Source organism: Prosopis cineraria, unplaced genomic scaffold (assembly GCF_029017545.1).
Source record: "Prosopis cineraria cultivar Desert tree isolate PC_DT_omini unplaced genomic scaffold, ASM2901754v1 PC6, whole genome shotgun sequence".
NCBI lineage: Eukaryota > Viridiplantae > Streptophyta > Magnoliopsida > Fabales > Fabaceae > Prosopis > Prosopis cineraria.
The window spans coordinates 395,563-411,866 of NW_026555337.1; the positions used below are offsets into that span (position 1 = coordinate 395,563).

A 16,304-nucleotide genomic window follows, 5' to 3' on the forward strand; every position below is an offset into this window, starting at 1 on the left:
CTTTTTCTAATCCCGCGATGCTCCTTTTGTGTTCTCGCCACTCCACTAGGACCCACTACCTTCACTTATTCTCTCTCAAAATTTAATCCGCTGAATTCATTAGTCAGTTTGTGGAAAATAAGGGAGGCGCAGAACCCCCGCACCAAAATTTAAAAAAAAAAAAAATAGGCGGCTTATATCAACATCTTGCATGGCCTTCTTTCGTTTTTTATATATATATATATATGAAGATTAAATAACGAGCTCTACTATTTGATATTGACATTGATTCAATTATAATAAATTTAACTACAAATTAAAATAAACTTTTGGAGGCATTGACAAAAGAAAATAGATCAAAATGATATGCTAGTTTTTTTCTTTGCGAGTAAATGGTTTAGAATGCTAGAATTTAATATGGTTATTTGTTACACTACAACTCTACTGCTGACCATTTCCTTGCATAAAAAATGTTTAGAAAATGGAGACAAGTGTAGAAAGACGTAATTGGCATTGACCGGGAGAGTTTTTGCAAAATTTGGACAAGGAATTTGACCCTCACCAATACCACCAGCAGTCAGCAAAGGGTGGGTCGCGCCTTGTGGAGGTAGAGGTGGGAAAATTCAATCTCAGTGCTTATTACTGACTCGGTCGCTAAACTACAACTACTTTATCTTGTTTTTCTAATTAAAAAAAAAAATCGGAATCGTGTCCGAAGCTTTAATTGATGAGAAATAATTCATCATAAAATGTATAAATTAATTGCAATTCAAGACCTATCAATTCATTCGTTAAGTAAACTTTATTTAAAATTTGAAAGCATTTTTACATTCCTCATTAAAAGTAGCCGGAACCCTTGTGAATACTAGAATATCGAACACGCTCATGCAGTCAAAGCCAAGCTTATGTGGCCATGATACTAGCTACCACTTCAAAACAATCCTTGCGGGGGAGGAAAAATCCTCAGTTTTAGAAAACCGATAGAATTGTAAGGTCTGAGAATATGCTACTCCGTTTATCCATTTCATCCTAAACCAAGGCTACGGGTCGGACGTCGTAACGCAAATTAGGCTTACAATTATATCGCACTGATGGCGTTTCAATGTCACATGAGCTCCATTAATTTTTAGCCACTAGTTATACAATATTGCTTGATCGGCTTTGAGCTGTACAGTGTTGATCCGTGACAAAAAGACAATCGATGCCTGGGCCAAATTTTAAGAAACGCAGTGTTCAAGCTTCAGAAATCCTTTGCCTTTTGCCTTAGTTGATCAAGTTCCCTCTCAATCTCAGCATCTCGAAATGGGATTCCAGTGTTTGTGCTGCTACTGCCACTTCTTCCGGGGGGAAGCTCTCCTTTCTGCTCCAAACAAATATGAAATGAGTAGAGGCAACATCAAAAGGACATTTAGGATGTCCGACAATAAACACTATGACAATGTCTCTCCCCCCAGTTTTTTTTTTTTTTTAAACAGAGAATCCAGATTGTATTCCTGGACTAGGTTTACAAGCTAGTTTTTGAAGCGTACCTTTGAGCTACCAGATAGTTCTTTCTTCAAATTTGCAAGATCATCGTCAACTGATGAGCTCTCTAATAATGCAAACTGCACAAAATCAACAATTGGTGAGCACAAAAGAAAGAAACCCATAAATTCCATAAAGCATTTTCAGCCTTGGCAACTCTAAATTGACCTATTGTCATCCACACGATAATTGATGACGTGATATACTCCAGGAAAGACGATGGAAAAGATCCAGCTAAGGACAAAGGGTTCACATAGCCACCAATTTATATTTTGGGAATAAGCTTATTCTTGTGACTTTTATTATACAAAGCCAAATGAATTCATATTTCCTAATGTTTCGTTTAAATGTATGTGGATTTAAATTTGAACCAAATTCATTATTTGAGTAATTAAAAAAATGTGAACTTGGATTTGGGTCAAATCCAAATCCAAATCTTACCTCAATCCTTTTATAATTTTAAATCTTTTTTAAATCCCTATTATTTCAAATTTTAATGAAAGCTTCTCCCTTCTTTCATATTCGTTTGTCAACTTCACTACCTTCTCGATTTCAACATCACTGCCTCCAGCAAACATTGATCAAGACTGCAGGCAACAACGAGGATCGGACCGTCGACATTGACCGGGACCTGACAGCCGACGTTGAGAGGGACTAAACCGCTAGCACCAGCTGAGATCAGATGGCCAACTTTGACTTGGATCGCACGAACAGCACCAACCAGGACCAGACCACCGGCACTTTAACTGGGACTAGATCATCGACTATGACAGAGATCGAATAGTAGGTGCTAACTGGGACCAGACAGTTGACTTTGACTAGGATTGGATGGCCAGTGTCGAACAAGACCAGACTACCGATGATGACCAGGACGGAACCACTGATGACGACAACCAAAACCAGATCGCCAACTTTGATCGAGACTGGAAGGCCAAGGCGAACTAGGACTAGACGACCGACGTTGACCAGGACCAAACGACTAACACCTACCAGGAGCAAACAGCTGACTTTGACTGGGATTGGACTGTCAATGCTAACTGGGACCAAACCACTGGCAACAACCAGGATAGGATCACCAGCCATGATTGGCACTGAACCACCGACATTGACCGAGAGCACCCTCCTCGGCCACCCGATGCCAATTTGCTATTGTTGTCATTCAATGCTGGTCCAGTGTTGTCATCCGATGCCAATCCTCTACCACCATCCTGTTCTGGTCCATAGCATCCAACTTGTGTCAATTCGCTGTCATAGTCCAAGACCGGTCTGTGAACATCGTCTTCAATTAGTTCACTTTCATTGTTCGATGCCAAACGTTGTTGTTAACAAGGAATGCTCTGGTGTCATCCAGGTCCAATTCGCAGCCCTTAAGCTACTGTAATCAACCTATGCCAATTCTTAGGCATTGTTTGAGATGGGAGCACTAATGTCAACCAGGACCAAACTGCCGTTGCCGATTGAGATTGGACCACTAACGTCATTCGGGTTTGGATGGCCGGGGTCCACCGAGACTAGGAATCCACCCCTAATCAAGACAAGACTGCCAACATCTTCCGAGCTGCCTTTAAATTCAAACATAAAATTTGAAATTTGAAATTTAATTTAAGATTCAAACAAAGTACTTTAATATTATAATTTGAAATTTTTATATTATCCAAGCAAAGAATTTAAAATCTACGAATTTCAAATGTGAGATTTCAAATCCAAATTCTCAACCCAAATTCACCCATCCAAACAAAACCTAAAGGTGAGAGAATAGCATGAAGTTACTGCCTCATGATCGCCCGAGTTCAAACGTTCATTCCATCCTGAATAGCTCCTCAAGAAAGGTGTAGTGATCTTCTAAATTCCATTTCAAGTTTTCCATAACATTGACCACCTACCACCATCACATTCCTACCCATCACCAATAGGCCTGTCAGCATTACATTGGTCTGCCAGGCTCTAGATAATATATGACATTGGTCTGCCAGGCTCTAGTTGACATAAACTGGATGCTTGCAGTGTTGGCTGGCAGAGTGCAACTACCACAGAAAGTTGTATTTGACATCTCATTTTGTTGCATTTTAACAAGATTCAGGATCCCACGAGCATATGCAGTGGTGGTGCATTACCCAGAAAAAATTGCAATGGTGATAAATATCACATCACAATATTTTAATTTTCTATCAACTTAGCATGTTATTTTCTCACCAAAGAAAAGAAGCACAAGTTCTCTTTTCTTTTATGCTGTTTCTTTCTCGAGGTCAACAAATCGTTCCAATATTAAAATGGAAGTTTTCATAATATATGACATTCACTACCTTTCCTTCAAGATCATCAGTTGTCAACTGGCCAAGAGCTTCAGCTTCTGATTCCATTGCTAACACTATCAAGATAACCACGAACAACATATGTGAGAAACTAAAAAAAAAAAAAATTCAAATGCTATGATGCAAAGTTTGAGCCGTCAAGTGAAGGTCCAGAATTAGTTTTTATGAATTATTCTTTTTATTTGGGCATACACATATTGTAGGCACATTATAGGCCAAAGTTTTTCTTGTTACTAAAGTGTTTTTATTTTTTTCATTTCTTGGCAGAATCGTTGTCAGAGTTTCACTTATACTACAATTACACCTGATTACATATTTAATAACGTCCAAGCATAACGTCATAATGTCCATAAATTATGAGATACAAATTCAAGCCTCAGAATACCTCTTGAATATACTACATAGCCTTTGTCAAGAGTTTTTTTTTCCCCTTTTAAAGCTTTAAACCATTTGAAATTTCTAGATGCCATCCCCTCCCACCCAACCAAGGTGCAAGGCAGGTTATAAGTATTATCCATGTATCACAATTCCCAATAGCCAAAAAGTAATTCAGATTAAAATTTTCTTACCTTTTTCTTCCATCTTTTCGAAAGCTGAAAGAGCACTACTTGTATTGACATTTCCCAGCATCTCATTCACTTTGGTTGCCGTCCTAAAGGAACATCAACCGACAACCATGATTAGAAGAGCCAGAGTTCAAAGAAATCAAGGGATGCAAGGATGTCAATGGAAAATGGTGCCAAAGACAAACTTTGCAGATTGAGCTCTGGCTTTCAGAGTATCCTTCTTAGACCTGGCCTCCTGAATCTTACTCTCCAAAAGCTACAGAATATAAAATTTATAGAACACAGCATCAATGAATAAATATGTATCACTAATTATAAATAAAAATATAAAAGATTGCATTGCAATATTCAGCTCATAGTGCATAGATAGATTGTTTAACCAACTCCAATCATTCCCAGAAAAGTGCACACTTGCATTGGTTGCAGACTACTTTTGATCTCAATTTTAGATGGTGATATTCGATTATACATATTGGCTTTACAAGTCCCTCCGTACAATTTAGCTCACCCGTGTATTAGAGACAAGGTTCTCAACAACACCCTTTTGTTGATCAAGTTGAACTTTCAAAGCATTGGCATTATCCTGCAACATTTTACAGGCAGAGATCAAGTATCAAACTTTTACCTTCAGATAGTCTATCATGCAATGCATGAGAAGTTATACATATACCTTATAACTATTGCAGCTACGGTTTCCTGAATCGGTAAATTAAATGGTCAAATTACAGAAAATTCCAATCTTTCATTAATCATCAACAGTGCAGCACTATCATCAGCATTCATTCATAAGCAATGTCTGACATAAATTGAACCGTCAATTTGAAGAAGTTTGCAGAAGCTAAGAATTGTCAGATTTATCACCCTATCTGATGATCTGAACTAACTTCAGCTTCTTCAAACAATAATGACCAAGGGAAATGCATAGCCAAAGGCAATCAAAATGGTCAGATAAATCATAAATCTACATATTTGGTTACGAATGCAAAATCACTTGGGAACAGGGGGTAGAGTTTTCATTAAACTTTTGAAGACTTTTACAGAAATGGGAACTATGGCAAGTGCATTGATCAAATATTTCATTAATTATTAGCAAAGAAGGGAGAACAAAGAGTTCTTATATGCAGGAATCAAGTGAAAGAAAGGATCAAGAAGTCAAGAACCAAGAACTACATCTGATTGATTAAAAAGCCACAAAATTAAAGGGCCCGCTTTATGACCTAAAGTTTGGAAATCCAGAAGCATATTAGAGCAAGAGCATTCAAGAAAATGAGAACATACTGCATAAGATTTCCGCCTTTTCAAAGCTTCACGAGCAAGATCTTCATCACCTTTCTGAAGAGCAAGTTGTGCTTTACGGTACCTATATCAGTGCATTGCATAAAACTGGTATCTATACAGTAAACAATGTAAGAAAACTAAAATAACTGCTTTTTCATAATTACCACTCTTCAGAAGCTTGTTGTGCGGCTTTGTATTTATTTTCCAGCCGTTTTTGAGATGCCAATACCTTATGAAGAAGAAGAATTCAGAGTGAAAAGAAAATTTGGGAAGGGAGTTAAACCTTTTTTTTTTTTTTGGAGGGAGGGTGGTTGGTAGAGAGATACAGCATAGATTGGGAAATTTTCAAGCTTGTAGCCTTGGAAGGCTACTCCCCAGAAATCTATACCTCAAGGTCAACATGCAGAACAAAGTAGCTTTCAATAACTCATGAATAACCATGGAAAGAAAACAACATAGATTAAAATATTAAAAAGAAAAGGTCCAAACTCCCAAATCAAACAATAAAAAAATTAACCTGTGCTGTAGCTTGACGCATTTTTGTCAAGTCATCATTCATTTCAAGAACTGCCTGCTCCAATATTTTCTCTGGATCTTCAAAAGTGCTAATGATTGCATTTGCATATGACTGCATTATTAAGTTAAACAATAATGAGAATGTCAGCTTAAACTACATATAGAAAACTCTTTCTGTGATTTCACCTTCACAACTCTGGCAAATCTATCAAAGAGGTTCATTTTAGTGCCAAGAGCACCTCCACCTTGTCTAGAATAAGATTGGCTGGGGCCAGCAATCCTTATCCCTTTAACTTTCAGAAATTCAACTGCAAGCATTAATTAAAGAAATTTTAACTCAGGACAGAAGTTGGATATACAAAAGGAGAGACAGGAAGATATAATGTTGTTGGCTTCTTTACTACTACTACAGCAACGGCAACGGCAACAAGTCTTATCCTACTAACTGAGCTCAGCTACATGGATAACATGACACTATTGAATTCTATCAATAACTAACTCTTCAGATATATTATTTACTAAGAATTCCCAAGTATCAAGTGCCTTCTTTGTGTATAAAAAAACCAACGGTTCCCCCCCCTTTTCTTAACTTAACATCAACAGCAACATACTTGCATCTACAAGTCACAATATCCATTTGAAGAAAATTGCTAGGAGATATAATTTAAAAATAAGGGCGCGTGACATCAGGAAACACTCAATCGCTTGAGACCCTGAGGTTTAACAAGTTTGTGCGATTGCGATCAGTAGTGCATGAAAATTTGAAGTCTAAGTCCTCCCAACCCCACACTCCCACCCAGAAAAACAAGTCTCATCAACTATAGAAATAAAGTGCTTATTATTGCATTGTTGTCTCAAATAAGGGAGATCCATTCCTAACTGCTGGCTAGGTAATAAATATTTCACACTAGAATTATTGATGCCCTTCTTTCATATTTCATAATATTGCTACATACTTTCGCTCGCTCAAACATTATTTAACATTCATAATTATGAAAGTATTTGAAAAGGGACAGTAATGCATAATGAAACAAAATTCACGCAGTTGAATTGCGGCAATATTTTAAAGTAAAATTTAATAATCGATCATACATCGGCTCCAACACAAGAAGCAGAAACGGTATATACAATTAAAGGGAGTCAACAGAAGCTCATGATGCTCACATTGCCGGGGAAGCTTATGATAAGAGCAGGTATGCCAGTGAATTGGGACCATATCGATGAACAAAAAATATTAGCAAGACAAAATTGAAAGCGCCACTGTACATAGCGAGTTTTAGTTAAGCAAATACTCTAGCCCAGGAATGCACCTCAAAGACAAAGATTAAGGCGTAAAAGAATATCTAGACTAGGCCATGCCTCTGGCACCGAAGAACGACGTGGTCAGAGGTTTCCCGAGCATGTAAAGACTATCGGAGCTTGAAGAACAAACTTGAAATAACGACGTAGGAGGTGTTGATGCCAGTGGTACTCCAGTAAACATCTGCAGCTTCGTTGCCATTTCTGATAGAAATCAGCTCAAAATACGCAGAATTTGAAAATAAAAAGCAATTTTTGCAGATAGGATTGGAAAGTTTCGGAAATCTGGGATCAGCGCTTCCGATGTGCGATATCTATTCCATACGCTCGGAATGGGCCGGACTAGCCTCTCTTGCGTTCAGAAATCCAACTCCGTTTATGTCAGCGTACAATTAGCAAGTCTCATATTATCATGGGGGCTATTTTGTTTATCCTTAAAAAAAAAATAAGTAATTTTTATATCGTTTAAAATGTTTATGAAAGTGATTTATAATTTATTTTTAGATATTGAAAGATTTTTTACGTTTTTTATAATCATAAAAATAATTTGTTATTTACTAACTTTCAGTTTTTTATGATATTCTCATATTTATGTTGACATTCTCCCATTTACAGGCTACAGCATCTAATCTAATCTTCTTATCCAATCTAATTATCTTTAAAATTCTTGAGATGAAAATTTTAATTTATTTTAGATTTTGATTATTTTTAAAAGGTTTGACAAATATTATAAAATTGTTAAAAAAATTAAAAGTAACAATTTTTTTATCGGAAAATTTTTAAAACGGATGCTAAATTTGATGAAAAATAATAGAATTCAAAAGAACTGATAGAAAAACTCAAAACCAGGAGTATAATATAAGCCAAATGCGTGGAATAAAAATGTGAAAATACTAGTCGTAAATTATGGTTTTCTACGGAGTCATTAGATGCGCGAATGAGCTTTTAATTTTTAACTTTCTATCAATTTTTATTTAATTTCTAATTTTTAAATTTAAACTTTATTCTTTAATTTTACTTTTTTGTAAAGTGAATTGTTTGCACTGTGCCTTATACGCGGTAAATTTTCACCTTCGCCCTTGCCATTTTTAAAACTAACGTTGGTCCCAAGTGCTACGTGCTCCACTTCCTTGCTTTTTTTTTTTTTCATGAGTTAAGAGTTAAAAATATCCTTGAAGAATATATAAAGGGTCATAAATAACCCTAAACTTAACTATAAGTCATTTATATCCTTCAACTTTAAAAAAATTATTGTTGTTATCCTAATGTTTAGTCAATATATGTTGATCGTTTGTCTGTCCATGGGGCCTAGGATTTACATATTTGGCAAGCCATGTACACTGGATCAATGGCTAAGTAGGTAGATGTGTTGGTTTCAATGGGTTACGTGGTATTTTGTCTGGAAAAAGAAGAAAAAAGAAATGAGGAGTATCGAGAGGCATTTAAGTTGAAGAATCAATAAAGTAACTTGGGGACCAACTTCCATGTTTCTCCATTTGAGACCAAGTATGAGGTACTTTCAATGAGTACAATCGCAAAAGCAAGTTAGGTGAGTGATTCCATAGGTTCTTTATCAGGTATTAGTTGAATAAGGAGGGTCTCATTCAGAAGTCAAGGATCTGGAGATGTGGACTACCCACCTTCATTGAGGTACTATTTCTATGGAGAAATTGCGCCAAAGTGAACATTATGGAATGAGAACAACCTTAGAAAAAAGTTTTTTGGGTGTAAAAACTACAGCCAAGTATACCTTGGCATTAATCTCCCTTAATATGAATTTGTGTGGTTTAGGCATTGAGTGTCGAGTATAAATATTAGAGTGGTGCTATTTTTTCTCATAGTTGGACGATGAAATGAGGGAAAGGCCAAAGCAGATTATTCTCGAGCTTTTAGGTCATATTGAGAGGTTGACTAAAGAAAATAAAAAGCTTGGATGAAGAGAAAAGAAAGAAGAAATTAATGGCATTACATGTAAGTTGGATGAGACAAAGAGGAAGCTAAAAATGACAATAGGAGCTTTAATATTGTCTTGGGTCTTCCTTGGGTGTATTTAGTTGTTCCTTTGTTTATAAGAATGTAATATATTTTTGTAATGATCATGTAGACCCTTTATGCTTCTATTTCAAACCATTGAAGATTAGACTAATTAAGACCATTGAATTTTTGAAATTTTGTAAGAAGATGGCATATATGAAGAATTGGTCATAAGGACACTTTATGCTTATGTTCCTTTGTAAGAAGAGTTGTGTTCTTATGCATTTATGAAGATGGCATATCTAACTCCATTTCTCTATACTATATGTACATACCCATACATATCTAGCTAAGATGATAAAGAATGAAATAAAGAAGAATGAAGATGAAGTGAAGCAACTCAAGATAGAACAGTGAACAGCTAAAGTGAACTTCAATAAATTGCTATCAAAATAGAATAAGGAAATAAAGAAGCCTTTGAATGTTGGCCAAAAAGACAATAACATTAATCAATATTGTTATGAAGTTACAACATACTCAAATCTGTAATGAGAACATAGCTAAATCGCTTCACCATCTTAAATGATGGCTCCATATAAAGTTAAAGCAGCTAAACAAGGCCATAGCTAAATCACAACTAGTATACAAAACACAAATGATGGCTCTACACAAAATACAAAAGAATGGTGCTAAAAGTAAAGTTTTTCATATACAAAATGCCTGTATACAAACCATACAAAAGGCAAGCCTAACACATTAAATGACAGTCTCTTTTCCCTTTGATCTCTACTGTCCAACTATCCTTTGCCTTTGACTTTTAAAGTGGGAGTCACTAACACTAAGATTCCCCTGCCATCTTAGACCAGGTAGTTTGAATGGGAGGTTTAAGGGTTGGCTAACATTTCTATCTAAACCTCTTGATACAATCCTCCTAATTAGTACAATGGCCACTATTTGCTTCTCTCTTCATAACTGACTCTCATTTAGGATTGGAAACCTCATTTTTAGATCTGTGTTTTGATGCATATACTCCTCAATTGTGTCCTCTTAAAGTGCCACCTTAGACAGCATTTCTAGCTACATATGTAAAGTGTATAGAACTTGAGGAAATTTCAGTCAATTACTATAAATCTATAAATTAAACTTACATTGTAAACTTCCTTCTTGTGACTTCATCAGCTCAAATCTCCATGCCAACCTCAATCCTTGGTTGATAAATTACCATACTTTGAAGTGTCCTGACTGGTACATTAGTGCCAATTGTAGGAGTGGATGATGGGGGAGGACTGTGGTTGATAGATCGTTAAGTACCTTAGCTGCTCTTAGTTTGCTCTTGCTAGGAGAATGTATGAGTAGGTTGTAGGGGAGGTGTCAACATATCCTGGCTAACAGATTCCTTAGCCTTTTTTTGGTCATGGGTCCTTACTAAGAGAAGGTCTTTGCACATTATACACATAAATGGTAAAGTAAAAATAAACCACACAAAAATGAAGGTATATTGTGTAAAAGACAAGTGTCATTACTGATCTATTTATAATATGACTTGTTTGACCTAGCTTGTGACAATAACTATAGGTCATTTTGGCATCCTTCGTATTGATTTTCTCTACTTGACGTGTAGGCATGTTAGCACTTGCATAACCCTAGATAACATGCTGTGAATTACCTCTTTTCCTTCTCCTTGTACATTCATCAGTCCTATACCTCTTCTTCTTTAATGTCCCTGGGGAGGCTTTAATTGGTGGTGGCTCTATAGGTTTGAATTGTTGTAGCTTCTTGAATTTATGACCACTTACAAGTTGGAATGTAACTTTATTACTATGCATTTGTGCTTATTTATAGTAGTGGTGGGATATTTGGGAATGTGGCACTATTTTAGCATGATTCATTGCACATATGGCATGGTGGCATAAGATTCCAGTTAAATCACATGCCTTACAAGTGCATGCCTTCATGTTAAGAACACAATATGCCTATCTTGCCCCTCAGTCACCTCAAACCCTTTATCCTTACTAAAAAACACTTGGCACTTACATGTCAATCCTCTATTAGTTTCAAACAACTTTTCATACTTTAGATTGTAATTAAAAGTTTAACTTTTTAAAATCTTACCGCTATCTGCTCACTTGATCATCATTTTAATCATAATACCCTCAAACATCCTAATTACAGGTAGGTATCTAAATTCCTCAATCTAGGCATTCAAGCTCTCGCAAGCATTATTGTCAATTACCCAAGTTATACTCCTAGTTGTGAAGTAGGCTCTTACTCAAGATAGTGAAGGATATGATACCAAATCCTCTGTTACTGCCTTGCTTAGTGCTCCAACAGCCTCTAGGTTGTCCTTAAACATCATTTACTCTAGTTATCATATATGTGTCTTACACATAATCTATGCTCGGCTATAGGAAAGACCTCTTTTATAGCCAAGTGGAGTCCTTGTGGATAAAAGAACTCAATAAGTCAATATAGTGTAATCATAGTAGGTCAAAAAAATTTACTTAGTTACCTTCTGCATATCGAACATCAAAGTGACAAATGAGCCATTGTCTAATTTAAGGGAGGTCTGAAGCTACTATAGAAGCCATTTCTAATTGTAGGTATTCTCCTTCTGGGTCAGAATGAAATCAATGGGGTAGAAGGAATCATTAGCATCTAAAGTACAAGCAGTCAGTAGAATGTCTCTTGCTTTTCCCTTCAGAAAAGTGCCATACACCCTTCTCTCCAACCAACCTACCAAAGTTCACATGAAGTAAGCTTTTGTAACTTAGTTTTAATATAGAAAGATATTTTAAACACAGTAGGTCTAGGTCTATACCTTTGATGCATTGAAGCATACATGCATACAAGACCTTCCTTCCTTGCTCTGCATCTTCTTTGCTCAATTCCAAGCTTATGTCAGATCCATGATTTAAATCCCTCAATTCATAACAACATGCTTTAAGCTTAAAAAATTCATCCTTATATCTCTCTTCTAGTTCTTTCATTATCCTCCTTTTAACCCTTTTACACTTCTGCATACTCACACTCAACTTGAACTCATGCTCCAGATCTTTCTTCATGTCAAAAATCCTATACTGTGACCTTTCTTGGACTTTATCTTTAAAGTGCTTTATGATTTAGTTAATTGAGGCTCTAAGGTTCTTAAAGACCCTTATACATCTGTCTTCCATATAAAAGGTCTTAATCTTCAGTACAGGTGAGTTTCAATCTACAGAAGTAAAGAGTAAGAATGGGCATCCTTTTGAATATTTGGCCCTAATCCTTGTTGGCTCACTCTTAATATAGGTCACATTCACACCCTTTGTTATGGCATACTTGCTTATGGCTTGCTTCAACTCTTCTCTATTGCTATAGGTCATATCTAACATGAAGAAAGGCCTGCCTTCATCTTTAGGCCTTTTAACTTCAACTTTGGGCCCATCTATATTGATCAAGCCTATCTCATCTCCTACTTCCTCTTCTTTACTATCATTGTTCTCACTATGACTGTCTCTATCTAATCATAAATTCCTAGGGTATTCACTATCTTCACTGGTGTTATCTTTATTAGTTGACTTACCTTTGAGTACCTCTTCTCCACCTCCACCATCCTCATTAGTCATATGACTTTATCCAATACTTTTTCTTCAAATTCTCAATGTCAGCAAGCGAATACTTTATGTTTCTATTAGTCTTCACTAATTGTTTCTCATGCTTCTTATGCCAATTTAAGTAAGCTTCAACCACTTCATCATTAAATGTAAGCATCAATTTCCTCAATCTCGTCTCCTGCTTTTTTGACTCCTTTCTATTCATTGTCTTCCTCACCTTCAACTCCCTTCTACTCATCATCTACCTTATTATGTGAGCAATCAAATTCTTTCTCAAACTCATGGTCCTTGTCAAATGTAACATCCCGAAAAGTATTATATTGATTAATTAGGGCACATTTATAAATTTAAGTATAAATGGTTTGAAAATAGTTAGAAACGGCTATTGGATTTATCTTTAGTCTTTGGATTGGGTTCAAAAGTGAATTAGGTCACTCGAGCTCAAATTAAAGAGAAAAGAAATCAGATTTTGGCCTAATGCATTACACTGCAACATGAAAATTTACACTGCAGCATAAATTGTATAATCAGTTTTAAAAAAAAAATGAAAAAGGGTCTGAAATAGGGAGAAAAGGCCAAAAATAGAGGGAGGGTGATAAAGAGAGTTGTTCTTCTACTAGGGCATCAACTTTTAGGCGTTTTAGAACTTGATTTCACCTAGGTATATCTTCCTTATCTCTTCTTCTTCTCTATGCACGTTTTGGAAGTGAGATTTAAAGTTAGGAGATAATAATTTTTGAACTTAAGGCTATGGATTTAAATCCATTAGTCTAAATGGAACTAATAAAAGTTAGGAGATATAGTGGTTTTATTCATTCATAAGAGTAGGCTCTCAATTATGGATGAATTTATATCTTAAAGTGTCATAAATGGTGGTGCTTAAGGTAGGTGGCTACATTGATGTTGATTACGAATTTTGTTAGTGTTAATTAGAGCTAATAAAAGTTAATAAACCTAATATGGTGATTAAACTCAATAGTTGAGAGCTTTGGGTTATTAATATGTTGAAATTTGAGAAATTGAAGAATTAAGAAGTTATGAGAAAATTATGTGGTTTAATTATCCAAAGGATGATTTAAGGTAATAAAGTAATTATTGAATTTAATAGTAAGAAAATACATGTCTAGATTATGTCGAAAAGCTAAGAATTAGGGTGTGTCATAAATTGGCCCTTGAGTTTGTATAAGTGAGGGTGACCTTACATCAAAGACTTGCTCATCACTCCCATCACTTCCTAATCCCTTTCCTTTACTCAAATCACCTAACTTTACACCTTTCTCTAATTCTAAGACCTCACACACAAATCTTTTCTTAGTTTCTTTAACCATTTTTACCGCGTCATCTATTAACGAAAAGTACTCCTCCACGCTCGACTTATACAAACTTTCGTTACCACCACCGTCAGATGCCCCATCATGGCTGGGATCCATCTTTTTAATAACAACCACCGACACAAACTTAAGCGCTTATGTAAGAATTCATTGTGTGAAATTTCAAGATTCCTTACCTCGACTTCTAATGCGATTCTCAACACACCAATTAGATTTCACATGCTTGTCCTCACTCATGCAAATCGTCTCTTCGATCTATAATTCTCCTTCATGCTTGAGACTTGTTGAGAGTAGACTAGAGGGATTAGGGTTTTTTTCCCTTCACGCTTGATAATGCTTTCCCATTTCATTTCTCTAATTGTCATGCCCATAATTTTGTCACTCTTTTCTTTCCTTCTACCCAGTCATGTTCACATGTCTTTCTTAGCTTGTTCACATGCACATGGCTGGTCAACCAAACGCGTACACATCAGCATAAAGGTAGCGCCATTAGATTGACTAAACGTCAGGATAATGGAGCAATGTTTCTTTAAAACTGAGGAATATAAATGACCCATAATTGAGTTTAAAGTCATCTGTGACCCTTCATGTATACTTCAAGGACATTTTTAACTTTTAACTCTTTTTTCATTGTACTTTTCACTGTTCTTTGTACAGTAAATTTTCAACATTAGCTCCTTCAATACTTCCCAAACATAATATTGGTCTTATATCATTTAAGCAACCCCTTATCATTTTCCTATGTTCTTCATTTTTGTGCTTTCCCCTCCTTTTATGCCTATGCTTCTTCCTTCAATTCTATTTGAAAATAATAGTCTGCAAAATAAATTAAGGAGGTATATAAATTTTCTTTTTTGAGTACTTCTTTTGTAATACTTTAATTTTTTTTTCAAAACAATTAATTCAACTATGATAGAAAAGTGTCTACCATGGTAAACATTAGTCAACTAATCATTTTTTAAATAATTCTGTAATTTGAAACACTACTACGGTAGAAAAGGGACCACCATGGTAGAAAAAGATAAAAGATAGTTTTATAAAAAATTCTATGTTTTAAAATGACTACTATGATCTAAAAGGTTCTACCATGGTATAAAGAAGTAAGCTAGATAAATAAGTACCATCATGATAAATATTAAATAGAATTAAACTCCTTAAATTGTCATGTCTAAAATTTGAGATCCCAAACATTTATAAAATAAAAATAAGTGTGAAAGGCCGACATGATCCTATTTAAAATTGAAAACATGATAAACAAAATATAATAAAAAAATAAAAATAGTTACACATTTCAAAATCTTATAATCCTTCCAAATAACACAAGACGTTTTTTTATTACTACTCATACACATTTACAATCATAGTTGGGTTACAACCATCCAACATAATTTATATAAAAAAAATCAACGTAAGTTCTTCTAGCATTTGCTTTGATTTATGCAACACAATATCATTATAAAATTATCTTTTCACATGTCATTTAGGCCAAAATATCATTTTCCCACTCTTATGATCCATACACTTACAAACCAAAGCCAACAACCATAGATAGATTAATTGGTCGAACTCAACAAACAAGCTAAAACCCATGGCCCAATCATCATGTCTTTTTCAAAACATCTAACATTATCAAGTATTATCAATTTCTCAATAAATATAAAAATATTTCTCAATAATGCATATTTACAATTATCCTAAAACACATAACGTGCATAAATCATTTAAAGAGGCATGATCGTAACCATGAATTCATATGTTCAATAAATAATAAAAGCCTTAACATTGACAATAATGCATTATAAAAATAATAAATTCAAACCTAGAGAGAGGAAGTGGTTCCATATCACTAAGCCTTCGGGACTTCTCCAAATGCCTCACACTTGGCTCTTCTTCTAAAAATTGTTAATCACATAATGAGACTCAAAAGTATCA

The 16,304-nt window shown here is 35.2% G+C and overlaps 1 protein-coding gene across 2 annotated transcripts; it reads right to left on the bottom strand.

The window, feature by feature from the left end:
- Positions 1 to 762: 762 nt before the first annotated feature.
- Positions 763 to 7,853, bottom strand: LOC129313456 (membrane-associated 30 kDa protein, chloroplastic). Of its 2 annotated transcripts, none has more exons than XM_054956581.1 (11): positions 7,535 to 7,853; positions 6,362 to 6,483; positions 6,177 to 6,287; positions 5,824 to 5,888; positions 5,660 to 5,741; positions 4,890 to 4,964; positions 4,567 to 4,637; positions 4,385 to 4,467; positions 3,807 to 3,871; positions 1,509 to 1,583; positions 763 to 1,339 (listed from the first exon to the last, which is right to left on the bottom strand). In XM_054956581.1, exons 1-11 carry the CDS (start codon positions 7,674 to 7,676, stop codon positions 1,220 to 1,222), a joined length of 1,011 nt encoding a protein of 336 aa, XP_054812556.1. In that variant the 5' UTR covers positions 7,677 to 7,853; the 3' UTR covers positions 763 to 1,219. The 2 variants fall into 2 exon arrangements, with proteins under 2 accessions (XP_054812556.1, XP_054812557.1); XM_054956582.1 differs by having other exon boundaries at positions 7,486 to 7,621.
- Between the last annotated feature and the right edge of the window lie 8,451 nt (positions 7,854 to 16,304).